At 41.7% G+C, this 16,479-nt stretch overlaps 2 protein-coding genes across 5 annotated transcripts in view; one reads left to right on the forward strand and one right to left on the reverse strand.

Moving 5' to 3' along the window:
- Window positions 1-1,528: 1,528 nt before the first annotated feature.
- On the reverse strand, window positions 1,529-16,266 carry FGFR1OP2 (FGFR1 oncogene partner 2). Of its 3 annotated transcripts, none has more exons than XM_081210778.1 (6): window positions 16,120-16,266; window positions 12,562-12,698; window positions 8,274-8,391; window positions 6,394-6,536; window positions 4,884-4,997; window positions 1,529-4,322 (listed from the first exon to the last, which is right to left on the reverse strand). In XM_081210778.1, exons 2-6 carry the CDS (start codon window positions 12,694-12,696, stop codon window positions 4,188-4,190), a joined length of 645 nt encoding a protein of 214 aa, XP_081066904.1. In that variant the 5' UTR covers window positions 12,697-12,698; window positions 16,120-16,266; the 3' UTR covers window positions 1,529-4,187. The 3 variants fall into 3 exon arrangements, with proteins under 3 accessions (XP_081066904.1, XP_081066905.1, XP_081066903.1); XM_081210779.1 differs by lacking the exon at window positions 16,120-16,266 and adding an exon at window positions 15,022-15,041; XM_081210777.1 differs by lacking the exon at window positions 16,120-16,266 and having other exon boundaries at window positions 1,529-4,319.
- The window catches only part of INTS13 (integrator complex subunit 13), a gene marked incomplete at its 5' end in the record, with an annotated part of 29,775 nt that continues 29,470 nt past the window's right edge, over window positions 16,175-16,479 (forward strand). For both annotated transcript variants that reach the window (XM_081210705.1, XM_081210706.1), the window contains one exon: window positions 16,175-16,308. In XM_081210705.1, the coding sequence (XP_081066831.1) occupies window positions 16,175-16,308 (134 nt within the window). The remainder of the gene's footprint in view (window positions 16,309-16,479) is intronic.

Raw genomic sequence — 16,479 nt, forward strand, 5'->3', positions numbered from 1 at the left:
TGTATGATCTTCCTGTGTGTGTTACCCTTTAGGGATTCATCTGTGTGTCTGAGTTCATTCTGTCTCATGTTTTTTATCTTGAAGGGAAGGCAGCTTATATGTATTTTTCCAAGTGAAGGAATGGGAAATACAATTCCTGCTTGGCAAGGTAAGTGAATATGTAGCTACTACAGCAGTGACTGGCTTCTGTATGGAAACTTCCTGTGCATTAGGATCAAATACGCATCGTGTGCCACTGGAGTATTAGTTGATGGCCTCTCAAACTCTGTCCTTAAATCTACTACATATATTGCTTTTCATGGTTACTGGTCGTACTTCTTTATTTCTATCCCAACATTTTAGGGCAATTTCTCAAAGGCAGTTTTGCAATAAAAATGTTTACAAAATGGTGTTCAGTTGTTTTAACATCAGATAAAGTGCATATTAAAACATTTAGCAGAATAAAAAGTCTTTAGGGGACCACTAAAGGGGTTTGGGGGGGGGGACCAGAAAGGAGGAGTTATTTTGTATTTATCAACATTTTACTAGACAGTACCAAAGGGGGTTACAGGATATAAAAAACATTAAAATGGTAAAAACAACCCAACCCATGACCCCCCCAAACATACAATCCATTACAATATGCAAACTGGGATTTCATATAAATGCTACAAGGTGTGTGCTAGCAACATCTCATAAAGTGCTATGTAACAATATCAGTGCCATAACTGCATACTGATTGTACTGCACACCCCTTCTTCCATCACACCTACCCACTCAACCCCTCATTCTCCTGCCTCTCACCCAGGTTCATCTGAACCTGCTGACCTCAGCCCCCTAGTCTATCTCGGTGCAAACTTCATGGTCATTGGAAATCAAGATGAGTGGCACTCCTGTCCTGTGACTCTTCTGAGAGGTAACCCAAAGGGATTAAGTCCATTTGGCAGCGCCAGTGGTGGTGGCCTAACACTTGTGGCAGGGCTTGTTTTTGTGGGCAGCCACCAAGTTCTGATGGAGTTTTTCCATAGCTGTGTCCATTCAGCAATTGGCCACCTGCACTTTATACAACCAGTTCCAGGCCACAGCAGGCTTAGTGAGTATCTGGGGTGGTGGTGGGGGTGTTATGGTAAACAGGGCTGTGGTCTCTGCATGCCTTTTCTAGCTGCTTTCTTGACAATGGAATACTGCAACTGGTGCCACCACTGAAAGAAAAGGTCCTTCTCAACCTGATGGGCCTCTTAAAGCAGTGGTTTCCAACCAGTGTGCCGTGGCACCCTGGGGTGCCTTGAACAGTGGTCAGGAAGGCCATGGCAACACTGGCCTCTGTCCCTCTTTCCTCCTCTGATGCCCTCTCTCATCTCTGCCTCCCAAAGGCTTGCACAGCTGTTCGTTGCAGCAGCTCTGGCTATAAGCTCCCCAGACGAATGGTGCCTCTGGAGCTGGCCAGGGGGTGCTGGTTGCTAGGAGCTGAGGCAGCTGTACCAGAACAGACACTTCATGTTGGTATTTGACAAAACTCGAATGCCTGAAACATCTACCTGACCCAAAATACTGGCAAAAATAAGTTTACTGTACAGGATGCATTTCAAGGTCATTACAAGCATCTGCCTTACAAAAATAATGATATAAGGAAAACTCATGCCACATTCCGAGAAAGTTATGCTGCTTTGGGCATGCAAAAGAATAATACTCAAGACAACCAGAAATCTGAACTAGACAATCACAATAATTTACAGTTACAAATCATTAGTCAAGCCTCTTTTTCCGTTCAGAATTACTGGTGAGTTTACTACTACATCCATTCCACAAGCTTGGAGATGACTGCATTTTAGTTAGTATTTTACACTCCAAATATAATGAAAATAAGTTTTTGTTAAACTATTTACATAAATATTTCATAATTTACAGAGAGGATTAAGTAGAGCTTCTAGAAATTCCACTCTTGTCCACCTGGAAGAAAAAAATGTATACAAAAGGTTTGTGCTTAGGCTAATAATTTATTTGACAATTTGTTTGAGAAAGTCAGATTATAAAATTTCTAAGCGCAAATTATAAACAAGTTCCTTTCCATTGCAGTAATAATAAATTATGTTCATTTGTCAATTATTTTAATGTTGCTTTAGTGCCTACCACAATTAACCGCATACACCAGAGCAGACTAAACAGATTGAGATAAAGGACAAAATGTTTTAAATAAAGTTGAAATAGAAGTCACATATTTTGACCAGTTTGTATTTTCAAAAGCTATGTTTTTAGCATCAAAAAATTTCAGCCCTATGCCTACATATGTCATTGCAAATGTTTAGGATTAAACAGATATTCCAACTGGCTTCTATTTGGGCTGATAGTGCAGGTGAAGTAGTTTTATTAGATGAGTGTGCACTGTACCATTTGTGAATGCAATCTAAACAAAATATTGTATTATGAATAAAGCGTAGCTACTATTTTGCTTATAAATTAAGGCCAAGTTAAGTACCGCTTTTCTACATGTTTCTAAATTGTCCAGATTTAGCTCTAGATTTCCTCAAGGATTTATCTCATGCTGCTTCTGAAGTTTTGCCTCCGTAAACTGTTCACTTTAAAATGTCCTTTGTCTAGTACATGACTACTAGAATAGCATACCTCTCATATACAGGAACATTCTGCAAAGTACTTAAGAAATAACTGCAGCCCATCATGCTGCTTGAAGAATGGGATTTCTTATCAAATATCTAATATTTGTTTCTGGTTGACAAATGGTCAAAGTTGAGTATATCAGAGCAAATTAATCTTATTGTTCCACACTGTTATTTTTTGGCATCTCTCATCTGTCAGAAGACTGACACACAGGTGCTTCAAAAAAATATTACTGAAACTTCAACTTATTTTAGTAGACGAGCAGCTTCTATATTTAGGCTTGGATCCCAAAGTGTGTCATGCACAACTGGAAACCCCAGGGGAACGGGAACCCATTCTCTGGCCACCCTCGGCTGCAGCCCTGCACACACCATTCTGAAAACTCTTCAGAAGTGACTTCCCAGAGGGTATAGGGAGCTGCAGTGGAAAACCCAGAGTGCACACACATTAACACCATAGACAGCCCCTGAATCCAAGCCTCTGTGTTTAATTTATAGTGGAAGAAAATGAAGTGCTTCACACTAAATAGCTGAGCAAAATTATTATTGATCTAGAAAAATATTCTGAAAAATTATGTACTTTCTAGATTTCTTTGAAAAATGAATATAGTGTAGAGACCACAAGATAGTGGATTTAGAATCTCAAGTTCATTAGATTATTTCCTTGTCTACAGGTGTGGGGCTTGCTAGGTTTGATTTATTTACAGCTGAAAAGCAAGCCTTGTATTTTTAAACCCATTATTTGGTGAAGTGAAATAGAACTATTTCCCTGGACTCCCAACATTTCTTTCCACTGTAAGGAGCCACTACCAATTATTTGAAAGGCAATTAATGTTAGATGTGCACTGGATGTGCAACAATACTGTAACTATTAGCTACAGATTGATCTTAGACCTCAGACTTCATTCTACTTAGATTACCAATGTGTACAGGTATTAACAATTGTTGTAATCTTTTCTACAAGCAAGAAAAACCCAACTTTCTCCCTTCCTCACTACAGAGATTACAATATTTTACAAAAGAATTGTACCTAAAAAAAAAGACAATGCATTAATTTATTTGGTACCGTTTTTTATTTTTCTTAAATACAACCCATTTGTAAAATGTCACATGACCTGAAGCAGATAGAGACTAAAGGTGTAAGACAATCAGTACTGTTCAAAACAACTGATTTTCTTCAAGTTCAGTCCATGAATGGAATAAGTATGTGGGTAGATGATGTTGTGAATGTGCCCAAGAGAGCAGGAACTTCTGTTTTTATGTATATTTCTAAGCACCCTATAGGAGTAGTTTGAACCTTCTAAATACATGTGTAGTTTTGCAGCTGTTCCGGGTGGTGCTGTTTTCAAAACTTTAACTGATGTTAGCCAGTTTCCTTCAGAAATTATGTTTCCGGTAATCAATATTGGGCAGTAATGACAATTTTAAATAAATCTGAATGTACTGTACATGGTATAAAAAGTATCAAATTGTCATCTACTTCAGAATGCATTAACTTGTCAAGGCTGCATTGGGAAACAGCCGCTTGACAAGTGAACCCTGATACTTTATGATCTTATGTGCAGTTGGCCATACAAAATTTCCATAGGATCTTCAACTCTTCCTCAGGCTCAAGTCGCTGTTCGTTACTAATGCTGACAGAGATGTACTTTCTGATGCATCATCTTTGAGATTCAGGAATGATTCTCTAGTTATTTGCAGGATCTCTCTCAGTCCTTTGTTTTCCTGCTGTAAGCAAGGACACAATGCTTTTAAATGTAGCACAGTAAAGCATGAAATAATATTTGAACAGAGAAGACATTATGGAGGGAATATATTAAATTATTTCAAGCACTTAAAAGGAAAAAAATTGGAAAACACAGGTAATGTCCAATTCCTATGTTGTCTTGAGCTCTACTCCAGAACATGCTTTAAGGAAATAGGTTTCCCATGAGGTTGCACAATAAATTCTTTCCCAGAATATGCTACTGGAAACAATCATAAGACTAAAAATAAGCTTGCAGCAGCAGCAGCAGCAGCAGCAGCCATTACTTGGGCCACTGCAATGAAAGCCAGCCCCTAGAATCAGGATGCCAAGTGGTGTTTTTTACACAATAAAGTAGGTCTGTTTACCACATAAGGTATGACTACCAAATGTAATTAAAAATGCATTTTAAGGTAAATTGTGTGACCAATTTCATTCGGAAAATAATTCCGAAAATGAATTCTTCTGTCATTTACTAATGATCTGAATTCATCAGTTTAGAAGTATCACTTATTTTTTGAATTTCCATAGAATTGAATATTTACCTCAAGCTGAAAAATGCGTTCCTGTTCTTTGCAACCCTGCTGTTCATCAATTTCAATGGCCTTTCGCATGACTGCTGCCATTTCTGTGATTTGGTCCACATGTTCTTGTAGCTCCTAAACCAAAAGAATAAAAGTAAAAACCACTAGTAACATTTCAAATTTAAAATGCCAACTGAGTTGTAAATAATAAAAGTTTATGAAAAGCATAAGATTTTTTTATTTCAATATTTTTTTATAAGTCTTTCCAACACAATAAACCACAGGTAGTCTTCCCATTCTTCATATCCAGCAGGATTTTTTTAGAGCAGTGGTTCCCAACCGGTTTTTTGGCCATGCCCCACCTAAGCATCTCTAAAATCCTGATGCCCTCCCATGACATATAATTCTTATTATTTATATAATTCTTATTATTCAAAAAGTGAACTCCTATTCATTGTTCTGTATGGGACAATGACAATAAAGATAATGTATATCGTGGAGGAAGCCTAAAAGGCCATTAACTTTGTCTAACTCATTCTCGAATTGCCCCCCCCCCCCCGGTGGGAACCACGGTTTTAGAACCACCTTCAGGAGAACACACATTATGAACAACTGCCTTCTCCATGATGGTACACTATACTTCTATGTGCAAGGGTCTTAGGGGCATCAATGACATAGTGTTCAAACAGGAGTTGCACTCCATTTTTTGAGCAATTAAAGCACCTCATCTCACTTTGCAATGAACATGTAGCACATCATTTCAGGAGGAACATTAAATAAGTCATTCAAAAGGTGATTGGAAACTGAGGAAACAAATCTGTTAAATTAGCTTCAGTAAGCAAGTGCGTAGGCTAACAGCACCACTCTATTGGGCTATCAGCCCTGAGAAAAACAACCCAGTTCTTTGGGCAGAGAGGAAGTTATATATTTAGAACACAAACACTTAATATATATTTGCTGTTTATGTTTTGTTTTACAGGCTGAAATGTACTAATTTTAAAAAAGGATTTTGAATTAGGTTTTACTATTATATTAACAAAGACTACTGGATTTGTTTGCCAACTGTTTTCAGAAGCCTTTTTCTATCTAATACACTGGCCTTTAGACAAACTGAAAAGTTTCCATTTAGCTCTTTGGAGAGTTAGCATTCTATTGACTACTTCAGGTTATTCAGTAGTCTTCAATATGTCTTCAGTATGCCACCAAACCTATTCATGGTATGCAGTTAAACTTGTTTAGATGTGTACAGGTCTGGAATCCTGGCTAGCTGAAATCATGAGTTACAAGCAAAAGTAGTTGATGGGAAAAGAATTAAGTACTCCTGCTATCACCTACTACTTTGCAAATCTTTTTTACCCAATGCCAATGTGCAGTAGAAGAGGGTGAAGATCTGGAAATGAGTCTTGGCCATGCAGCTCTAGTCTTAGAGTAAAAAAGTAAAGTCTGAAGTTACAACTACTGAAGGTGCATAAATCAGAAGGTAAAACATTAGTACTGCAAAAGGCTTAGAGAATTTTAAAAGGCATACTACCTTAGAGTGCTGCTCCTTTAACTTCATTATTATACCTGGATCATCCTTTTTACTGGCCATGAGCAGCCTAAACATCTGCTCTCTGTATTTGCTCATGATTAGCTCCAAGGCAGATTGGTGTTCTTCAAGAGAAGTACGTAATTCTGTTGAAATAAGTTCAACACATTTCACTTGTGCACAGGAAACTCTATCTAAACATAGCAGGTGCTTCTGCTTGTGTTGTATCCAACTGAATTATACTCAGAGTAGCCCCATGGAAATGAATTGCCCAATGTTAGTAATGTCCATTGCTCTGAGCAGGCTAATGTTGTATAAAACAATCCACTATATTGCTCAGACTGGTTACACTACTGGAGAACTACCCATTTCATTATAGTTGCCATAGTATTAATTAATGGGGGGGGGGTGTGGATATATGAAACTAACCCAAATTTCTGATACTATGAATTGATAGTGTCTAGGACTACAACAAACAGATAAGCAAACGTCTGTTGGTACACCATTAATATAAGTGGCAACATGTTTAATCAAACCAAACAACTACCTACAGGCAACTCTTACATGGGGGTTATGTTCCAGGGCTAGAGTGTAAAGTCAAAATTGCATATAGTGAAAGCCAGGCATACCCAAAGTCTGTTTTGGGGGTCTAATCTGGCCCGGTGGTCGGTTTAATCTGGCCCCTGTGGCAGTTTATTTCCTGGGGCTCAATTTCAATCCTAAAAAAAAGGTTAACAACTTTGGTTGGTCCTCATGACCCTTCACTTCATCAAATCTGGCCCTCTTTGAAAAAAGTTTGGACAACACTGGTGAAAGCACATTGGGTTCAACGGTGGGTTATTTTTCCCCAGACGTCGGCCTCCTGTCCCTTTCTCCATCCCCCAAGCGTGTAAAGCTGAATGTGCACAGGTTAAATGCATGCAAGTTGCAAGTTACCTGTAGAAGATTTGCTAATTACCCCCCCTTTTAAATTTTCTGTATTCAGATAATTTCTTTAGCAACAGTAGACCACATGTTCAATCATTCCATCACTATTACCCCTAGTTCCTAAAACCCAGATGTGGAAGCAGTTCAATCTGATAAGAGTTACACCAATACTGTCACACAGAAAAAAATAAAGTATTTTTAAGTAGGTTTTCAAAGTGTTAATTACTTTTTTAATCCAAATTTTATTTGTATAATTTGTACAGTACATACAAAAAGGTCACCAGGACAAAAAACTACACCCTGAAAAAAATACACAAAAACACAACACACAAAATCATCAAGAAACAAAACTACTTTAAGGGCACCAACAACTAGTAACAGTGGGACATAAAAAAGAAAGATTTTTTTAAAGGCACTAGAGAGGTGACTATCAATGTTTTAAATTACCTTGTATTTAACCATTGAAATGTTCAACTGAATGTATTTTTCTTCACCACTTGCATACATAACCCAAATATCTAGTTGTTAGCATTAATACATTATAAGCATATGTCCATGAACTTTTTACCCATCCAATCTGTATTGTGTCTGACCCCATCAGATGGAAGGGTTACAAAGAAATCATCATCATCATCTGCTTTTATCTTGGGTAGTGAGCATTTTTACTACTAGTCTCTAGCTATCCACGCATCTGCAGAATCTTGACACATTTCCTTAGAGCTTTCAGTCCAATCAGGCTCCCAAAGCAGCACCCACCTATTGCTTCAGACCTTTTAATGGCTTAACAGTGTATATGCACCTCAGATGTAGTAGTAGTAACAGTGGTAGTAAACAAATGATTATTCAATGAAATGTTTTAAAGTTAATGAACAATTCTTGGGATTCAGTTACTGGAACTTACATTATAAACTAAGTAAATGGTGCAGAATCTCCTTCTAGAGTGAAGGCTTACTCACCTTTATTTTCTTGCTGTAGTTCCCTGATCTGCCTGTTTTCCTGCTGGATTCCCAGTACCAGTGAAGAGCGGGGCCTATGTCTTGCTACTTCATTAAGTTCTTGAATTTCTTCTTGGTACTGAAAGTAGGCAAATTTTTCATAATTGGCATGCTGTACTGCATAATATTGTGGTATTTCCATAATTGTACTCAGGGTTGTACTCTGAAGTATCCTTTCACCAAACGCTCCCCCTTATCTTATGGGGGAAAGGGCTGTTAATGTTGGCTATTTGCAGTATAGTGGCACTGCAGAGAGCTTACTCGGGAGACCATGCATTAAAAAGGGACTCAAAAATAACTTAAACAAGGTTTTAATAACAAAAACAAAAACTCCTTATACACTAAATACATCAACAACAAACCAGACCCAACCACCAACCCATCCCCCAGGGTAATGGGAGAGCTAGGTGCTGCTCCTTATATACTACACCCAACTGCTGACGCAGCTTAATCAATACAACTCAGCAGCACCTGCTATGTTTCACAGCTGTAAAGCTGGGTCTCGTTATTTTGCTCTGGCCCCTTAAAGACATACACATCGAGTGGAACAATGATGAACCTTTACATTTAAAGAAACCATTCAACATTTCCCCTGCGGTTCATCATTGTGGAACAAAGACATAAAGCATATTTTGTACATGTCTTTCATGTGTAACCTTTGGAAGTGCTTTAGTAAAAATGTCTGCAATTTGATTGTAACCTGGAACATATTGAAATACAATCATTTCATCAGCAATTAGTTTCTTTACAAACTGTAAATGCAATCTTAAGACTCTAGTGCGCTGTGTATTGGTTTCTGAACATAGGATAGCGAGTCCACTCTGGGAATCAAGGTAAACTTTTACTGGTAGAGTTACTTGCATCTGCAGGTCTGCAAATACTTGCAGATACCATTCTACATCACGAGTGGCCTGAATGCATGCATTTGTCATGTGGAGAGACAAATAATGGTTTGTGTCTGGGACTTCCATTCAAATGGACAACCGTTATAACAAAACACCATACCAGGCACACCCCTGCAATTATTTTGTTCTACTGCATGAGATGCATCGCAGAAAATTTCAAAACCTTTGTCAATACTTGTTGTAAACTGCAACCTATAATGTTTGGTATGTTTAAGGTACATTACCACTCTCTTAAGAGCAGAGAAACATTGCGTAGTGGGCTTTTCCACAAATTTTGCAAGAAAGTGAAAAGCATAAGTTATATCTGGTCTTGATATTCTTTGAATGAAATGTAGCTTGCCTATAGCAGAACGATACAAAGTTTTGTTAGGAAATGGCTTATCTTCACCTGTAAAGATGAAACCACACACCATGGGCATTTCCGTCCCATTTGCATTTTCTAAACGTAGCATTTCAACCAGATCATCAATTTTTGCAGTTTGATGAACCAGAAAAGATCCATTTTTGCCTTTCTCAATTTGCATGGATAAGTAATTTTTAGCTATGCCTAATTCCACCACATCAAATTTCTTCTGTAACTGTGATACTACCTGTTCATATTCCTGTTTAGTTTTTGTAGAAATTAACACGTCATCTACATACACACATATTTTTGTTACAGAGTTTGCCCTTTCCTTTATGAATACACAATTGTCTGTCTTTCCTTGAGAAAAACCAATATCCAGTAATTCTTTTGTTAAAAGTTTGGTGCCAATTCCTTCCACTTTGGTGCAGACCATAAAGGGATTTATTTAATTTGCATACCAAACCTTCAGCGGCGTCTATGCCTTCAGGAACACGCATAAAAATTTGTTCTTTTAAATCTGCAAACAAATATGCAGTTTTTATACCTAAGTGATAAGCAGAATGTCCACGTTGTGATGCATCTTTTAACAAAAGCTTAACTGTTTCATATTTTACACTTGGTGAATAACACAAATCATAATCTTCGCCTGGATTTTGTTGAAAACTAATCTAGCAACTAATCTAGCCTTGTACCTTACAACTTCATTTTTGTCATTCACTTTAACTCTATAAACCCAATTAGAATCAATAAGTCTCATATCTGGGGTTTGTGGTACAAGAGACCAAGTGTTATGCTCTTTTAAAGAAGCTATCTCGGGGGTTCATAGCTTTATACCAGCTTGGTGCTTAGGTAAATTCTGAACACCACTGTAGCTTTTTGGCTCAAAAACCACCTTATTGGCATACACAGTATTAAAATGTTCATCTGCAAAACGTGGTTAAATCAGTGTCTGCAGCTGTATGCTGCCTACACTCTGTTTGGTCAGCTTCGCAGAAAAACTTGCGCCACTTGTTCTCCAGTCTTTGTCCAGCCTGCTTTATAGTCTGGAGCCTCTCAGAGTATCAAGGAGCTGCTTGAGCTCCAAAACACTGGAGAGGACACTCAGGAATGATTGTGTCAATCACCCATTCTTCTTGCCATTCCATAGCACAGTGTTTCTCAAACTTGGGTCATCCCTGACCACTGATCCTGCTAGCTAGGGATGATGGAATTTGTAGTAAAACAACAGCTGGAGACTCAAGTTTGAGAAACACTGCCATAGCAAGACCAGGGCTTCAACAAGATCACCTTTCTCTACTAGAAAAATCCCCCAGAGCATTCAGACATGCATCAGGTTCCATCAGTCTCTGAGGGATGGCCTTCAGAATGGGCCCACCACCCTTATGTTACAGTACATGTATGAACTGTTATTTTCAGCTGGCTGGCATACTTACCTATGGGTGCGGCAGGGGTGATGGATGGAAATGAAACACATACAAAAATGCCTGTGACTATTAGATTATAACTTAAATATATGCAAAATAAGCACAGTATATATGTTTCTCTCAGCAAAAATACCTTCCAAAGAGCTCACTTGGTTCTTTCATGAATGTGGTTTAGGTAGCAGGTTGCAATGCTACTGTTAGAAAGGTCTTTGCAGATAACAGCTTATTGATTGTTTCTATGCCCATGTTGTGCTGTAAATTGTTATTCTCTCTTTATACTGCTGTTTTAATTCTAGGTTTAATACTATTAAGCCATTTATGAGCCTTCATGGATGGAAAGGCAAGGCATAAATATAGTTTAATTTTAAAAAATTAAATAAAGGACAAGAATACTAATGGAAAACAACAGTAGAGTGTTCAGATGCAAGTCCCAGCAGGTAAAAGAGTCTATTGAAGCTTTAAAAAAGAGTGGCTAGGGAAACCCAGCCAAATTACAGTGATACCTTGGGTTAAGTACTTAATTCTTTCCGGAGGTCCGTACTTAACCTGAAACTGTTCTTAACCTGAAGCACCACTTTAACTAATGGGGCCTGCTGCTGTGCCGCCAGAGCACAATTTCTGTTCTCATCCTGAAGCAAAGTTCTTAACCTGAAGCACTATTTCTGGGTTAGCGGAGTCTTTAACCTGAAGCGTATGTAACCTGAAGCGTATGTAACCCGAGGTACTACTGGATAATTATAATTATTAAAATATGTTTTAGAGAGATTTTTTTGCAGAAAAATGAGTTTAAAAGTCCGAGTGCCTGCCAAAAATTTAATATATTTACATATGATTGATACAAGGAAAATCTGATCAAAATTGAACAACATAATGCAAAAGAATCTCTAGGCTTCAAGTGTGGATACATAAGATTTTGCAAGACTATACAACACTACATTACTTAAACTGGTCTCAAATTTACCGTATTTTTCGTCCCATAGGACGCACCTAGTTTTTTTTTTTGGGGGGGAATAAAGAAAAAAAAATTATTTCCCCCCCAGGTGCGGAGCTGGGGAAGCCCGAGCTTCCCCCGACCCTAGCCCCCAGAACAGGCGAAGTTGCGCGGCTCTCCCATGGCTAGCGGAGCGCTGGGCGAAGCCCGAAGCTTCTGGGTGCAGGCAAGCTCTCCGCTAGCCGTGGGAGAGCTGCGTCTCCCACGGCTAGCGGATAGCTTTCTGAAGCCTGGAGAGCGAGAGGGGTCGGTGCGCACCGACCCCCCTCGCTCTCCAGGCTTCAGCGAAAGCCTGCATTCGCCCCATAGGACGCACACACATTTCCCCTTCATTTTTGGAGGGGAAAAAGTGCGTCCTATAGGGCGAAAAATACGGTATATGCAAAAAGCTGAAGGTCCTCTCTCTCTCTCTCTCACACACCACACACAACACACAGATTACATCAACTAATTCAAACGCCTTATTAAACATTTAACTGGCTGTGTAATTCATTTTACTCCCTAGGCCACTGCAAATAATCTTAAATGGTCACGTTTAAACAGTCTATTTCCAAATAGGAACAATTAACAAGAGACCACACACCTGCTTCATTGCTTCCACTCGTTTGTTGAGTGCCGTAGTTTGTTCAATCAGAGCTTCCGCTGCATTATCATGTTCTCTCAGTCGCTCCACTAGTGCTTTTGCATCAGCTAGGGCCTTCTCAATTGTGCAACTCATTTCTAAAATAAAGAATTGGACAAAGTGTTTGTTGCGTAATGTAAACACAATGTCATTACTTGCAAGATGTGTGGCATATGTGTTCCCATATTCTGAAACATTAAAATATAATTATCCTTTTACTCCCCAGCCAGAGGAAGCATTTTAATATGTACTCTAGTGTTAGCAACTGAGATAGAAAAGCTATTTGCCACATGGCTCCTGGAACCTGGGTTATGGGCGCAAAAACAGAATGACTAGTCATATTTTTTCCAATGCAACAGCACTTTCTATTTATTTTTTCATAATTTAGTTGGTTCTTTTTGCAGTTTGTGGTATTTGGAAAGTTGTAACTAGCCATAGCAAAACAGGTCATACAGACAGCACAGTGGGACTTAAGTTTAGGCATGTATAGGACAGAGTGGCTGGGGAAACCCAGCCTGTTGGGCGGCGTATAAATAGTAAATTTTTTATTAGTATTATTATAGTAACACCCAGTGAACTTCTTGGCTGAGTGGGGATTTGAATCTGGGTCTCCCAGGTCCTAGACCTACAAATACTCTAACCACTACACTACACTGACTCTCACAGGAGTAAACCTTTTTTCTTTCAGTTTGCAAAGTCACAGCTTCTGTGATAGGTGGAACTGCCACTGAGGGACTTTGTCCATTCACGCCCACATAACATGATTATTTTCAAAGTTCTAATGTTTTTATTTCTATAAAGGAAAGCACTTCCCTGTAAATGGTACAGTAGCACTCATGCAATTCTTTAAAAAAGTAGGGGGATACTCCACCATTTAAAGATCACTGGTTTCTTTGAAGGTTTGCCCCCACCCCAGATTACCATTGTAGCTATGGTGTATCAACCACATGAATGTGCAGTGGCGGACTGGCCAGGGTGTCAGCTTGCCTGATGCCAAGTGCCCCCCCCCCCAAAGCATAAGACAATCTGTCAAAAATGTTAATGATGATGAAGGAAATTCCCCTTCAGCTCGGCGCCTTGTGCTGGGAAACCACCTACATCACCCTAAATCTGGTGCTGTTTCACACATTTCTCAAAACTTATACAGTGGTGCCTCGCAAGACGAAATTAATTCGTTCCGCAAGTCTCTTCGTCTTGCGATGCACGGTTTCCCATAGGAATGCATTGAAAATCAGTTAATGCGTTCGTAGGGAAACCGCCTTCAGACCAGGTCCGGGGACAGTCTGTCCCCGGACCTCTTCTGAAGGCTGGGGGGGGGGGACAAGGGCTTTTCTTCCCACCCCCAGCATTTTAAAAAACCCCGGGACAGCGGAGGACTTCTCCGCTGTCCGGGCAATCTTAAAATGCTGGCGGGCGGCATTTTAAAATTGCCCCGGGACAGCGGAGGACTTCTCCGCTGTCCGGGGCGATTTAAAAGCCCCTGGGAAGGCAGGCAGGGGGGACAAAGACTTTTGCCCCCCGCCAGCCTTCAGAAGAGGTCCTGGACCTCTTCTGAAGGCGGGCGGGGGGCGAAAGTCTTTGCTCCCCGCCTGCCTTCAAAAGCCCTCCGGGACAGCGGAGAAACGCGCTGTGTTTCTCCGCTCTCCCGGGAAGGCAGGCAGGGGGGAACAAAGACTTTCGCCCCCCGCCCGCCTTCAGAAGGTGTTCCAGCCACCCCCGCCCAGCTTCGGAGCAGCCTTCCGAAGCCGGGCGGCGGGGGCAGGTGTTCCCGCCCCCCCCGCCCGGCTTCGGAGCAGCCTTCCGAAGCCGGGCGGCGGGGGCAGGTGTTCCCGCCCCCCCCGCCCGGCTTCGGAGCAGCCTTCCGAAGCCGGTCGGCGGGGGTAGGTGTTCCCGCCCTCCCGCCCGGCTTCGGAGCAGCGTTCCGAAGCCCGGCGGCGGGAGGAGGCGTTCCCGCCCCGCCGCCCGGCTTCGGAGGAGGTCCGAGGACAGTGGGGAAGACGCGCTGCGCTTCTGCGCTGTCCCGGATATTTCCCTATGGGCTGTCGTCTTGCAAAGCAAGCCCATAGCGAAATTCGTCTTGCGAAGCGCCTCCAAAACAGAAAACCCTTTCGTCTAGCGGGTTTTCCGTCTTGCGAGGCGTTCGTCTTGCGAGGTACCACTGTATCCTGCTTGTCTACTAACAGTACCCATAATGACACACAATATAATCATAAAATGATGCTGTATAATGAATAAAATATACAGATACAAATACCAACCAATTTCTAAAAGCATTAATATAAACGCTTAAAAACAAAAACTTTACAGCAATGAGAGTAAAAGAACTTGCACACTAGAATGTGAAGGATTAAAACTAGGTGTTACATTTTGAATTTAAGAACTTTGCCAGTGTAAAGTGTCCTGTTATGTAAATCACATTACCAAAAGATGTGTCAGAGGAAGTGTACAATCAAAGACAGGATAATCATGTTGACTTATTTGTACGGTGGCTTGAAATACTACCTAGGCAGGCATGGATTGTGACTGTCAGTGAATTTCTAAAGTGTTTTTCCAGTGTTAGCATTTATGATATGGGGGTGGGGGTGGTTTACAATGTTAGTGAAACCTTAGAGCAGAGATGGGGAAAGCAATTTAAATCGGCTATTAAATGTTTTGATTTGTTGTTTTTTAATTTGCTGTGTTAGTTTATACTTTTTGTTATTATAATAGTATTTATTTTAAATGGTACTTTGTGTTTCTTTCTACTTTATTAGGTGCCCTGGAAACCTTAAACTGTGTCAAAGTTGTGGGATATAAATCATGTGAAGTAAGTAAGTACATTACAGTCAGCCCTGCAGCTATCAGTGCTAGGACTGTGATGGGTACAAAACCGAAGTTCCTTCTCTTTTAATGCATGTTTTGTTGTGTGTGTGGTTTTTTTTTTTACATTTAAGCACACACTCAACAACAACAAAAACACACATGCCAATAATCCACATCCTCCAACAGTTCTCTAGCAGGAGCAGATGCAAGTAGGCACCTGGCCCAGGACCTGAACCAAGGGCTTCAAGTTACTGTGCCAAAGTTCACCTCCTTCCTTGGAGCTGTATGACAGCAGAAAGGACTCCCACCAGAGGGGGTGGACTCTCCTTCCCTGGAGGTTGGGTGGCCACCTGTCATGGCTGCTTTAGCTGAGTTTCCCGCATGGCTGGGGGTTGGACTAGATGACCCTCGGGGGTCCCTTCCAACTCTGGGATGCTATCCGGTGGCGACAGCTGTCTGCCTCGTCAGGCCCACACAGGAGGAGCTCCTCCGCTGCCCTATTTCTCCCTGTTCTGCGGTCCCGGCTTCTCCACCTCAGAGCCTTCTGCCCCCCCCCCCAAAAGAGCCGTTGAAGTTGGAGGCTCCGCCACGACGGCCTCGAAGGGGCGAGAGAAGCGCGGAACCCGCGCGCCGGCCTGCGCGCCTCCCCACGAGCCAATCCCGAGGCGGCAGGGTCGCCGCCGTCCCCTCCCCCACCCCGGAACCCCCCCCCCTCACCGATGGTTCCACCTCATTCCTCGCCGGCGGCGCCCGGAGCTGGGGCGGGGGGGGGATGTGGCGAGGCCCCCGCAGCCCGCCTTCGCCGCTCGTCCGCCGCGGCGCTTCCTCAGACGGCGACGGCTGGAGGGAGCGGAGGACGCGGAGGCGGCGCAGACCCGCCGACAGGCCCCATGAGGGGGCCGGGAGGTAGGTGGGGAAGAGCGAGCCCGTCGCCGGCGGAAGGGTGGACCCCAGTGTCACTCAAAAGCGGCTCTCGCGAGACTTCGCGGCTCCCGTCGCCGAAGGCCGCTCGCTCTTTGGGCGAGAAGAGCGGCGAGCTCACCCAGCATCACCTCCGCTCTCCCGGGGATGAGCAGT

This window comes from Podarcis bocagei (genome assembly GCF_964188305.1).
Source record: "Podarcis bocagei genome assembly, chromosome: 10".
Classification (NCBI taxonomy): Eukaryota; Metazoa; Chordata; class Lepidosauria; order Squamata; family Lacertidae; genus Podarcis; species Podarcis bocagei.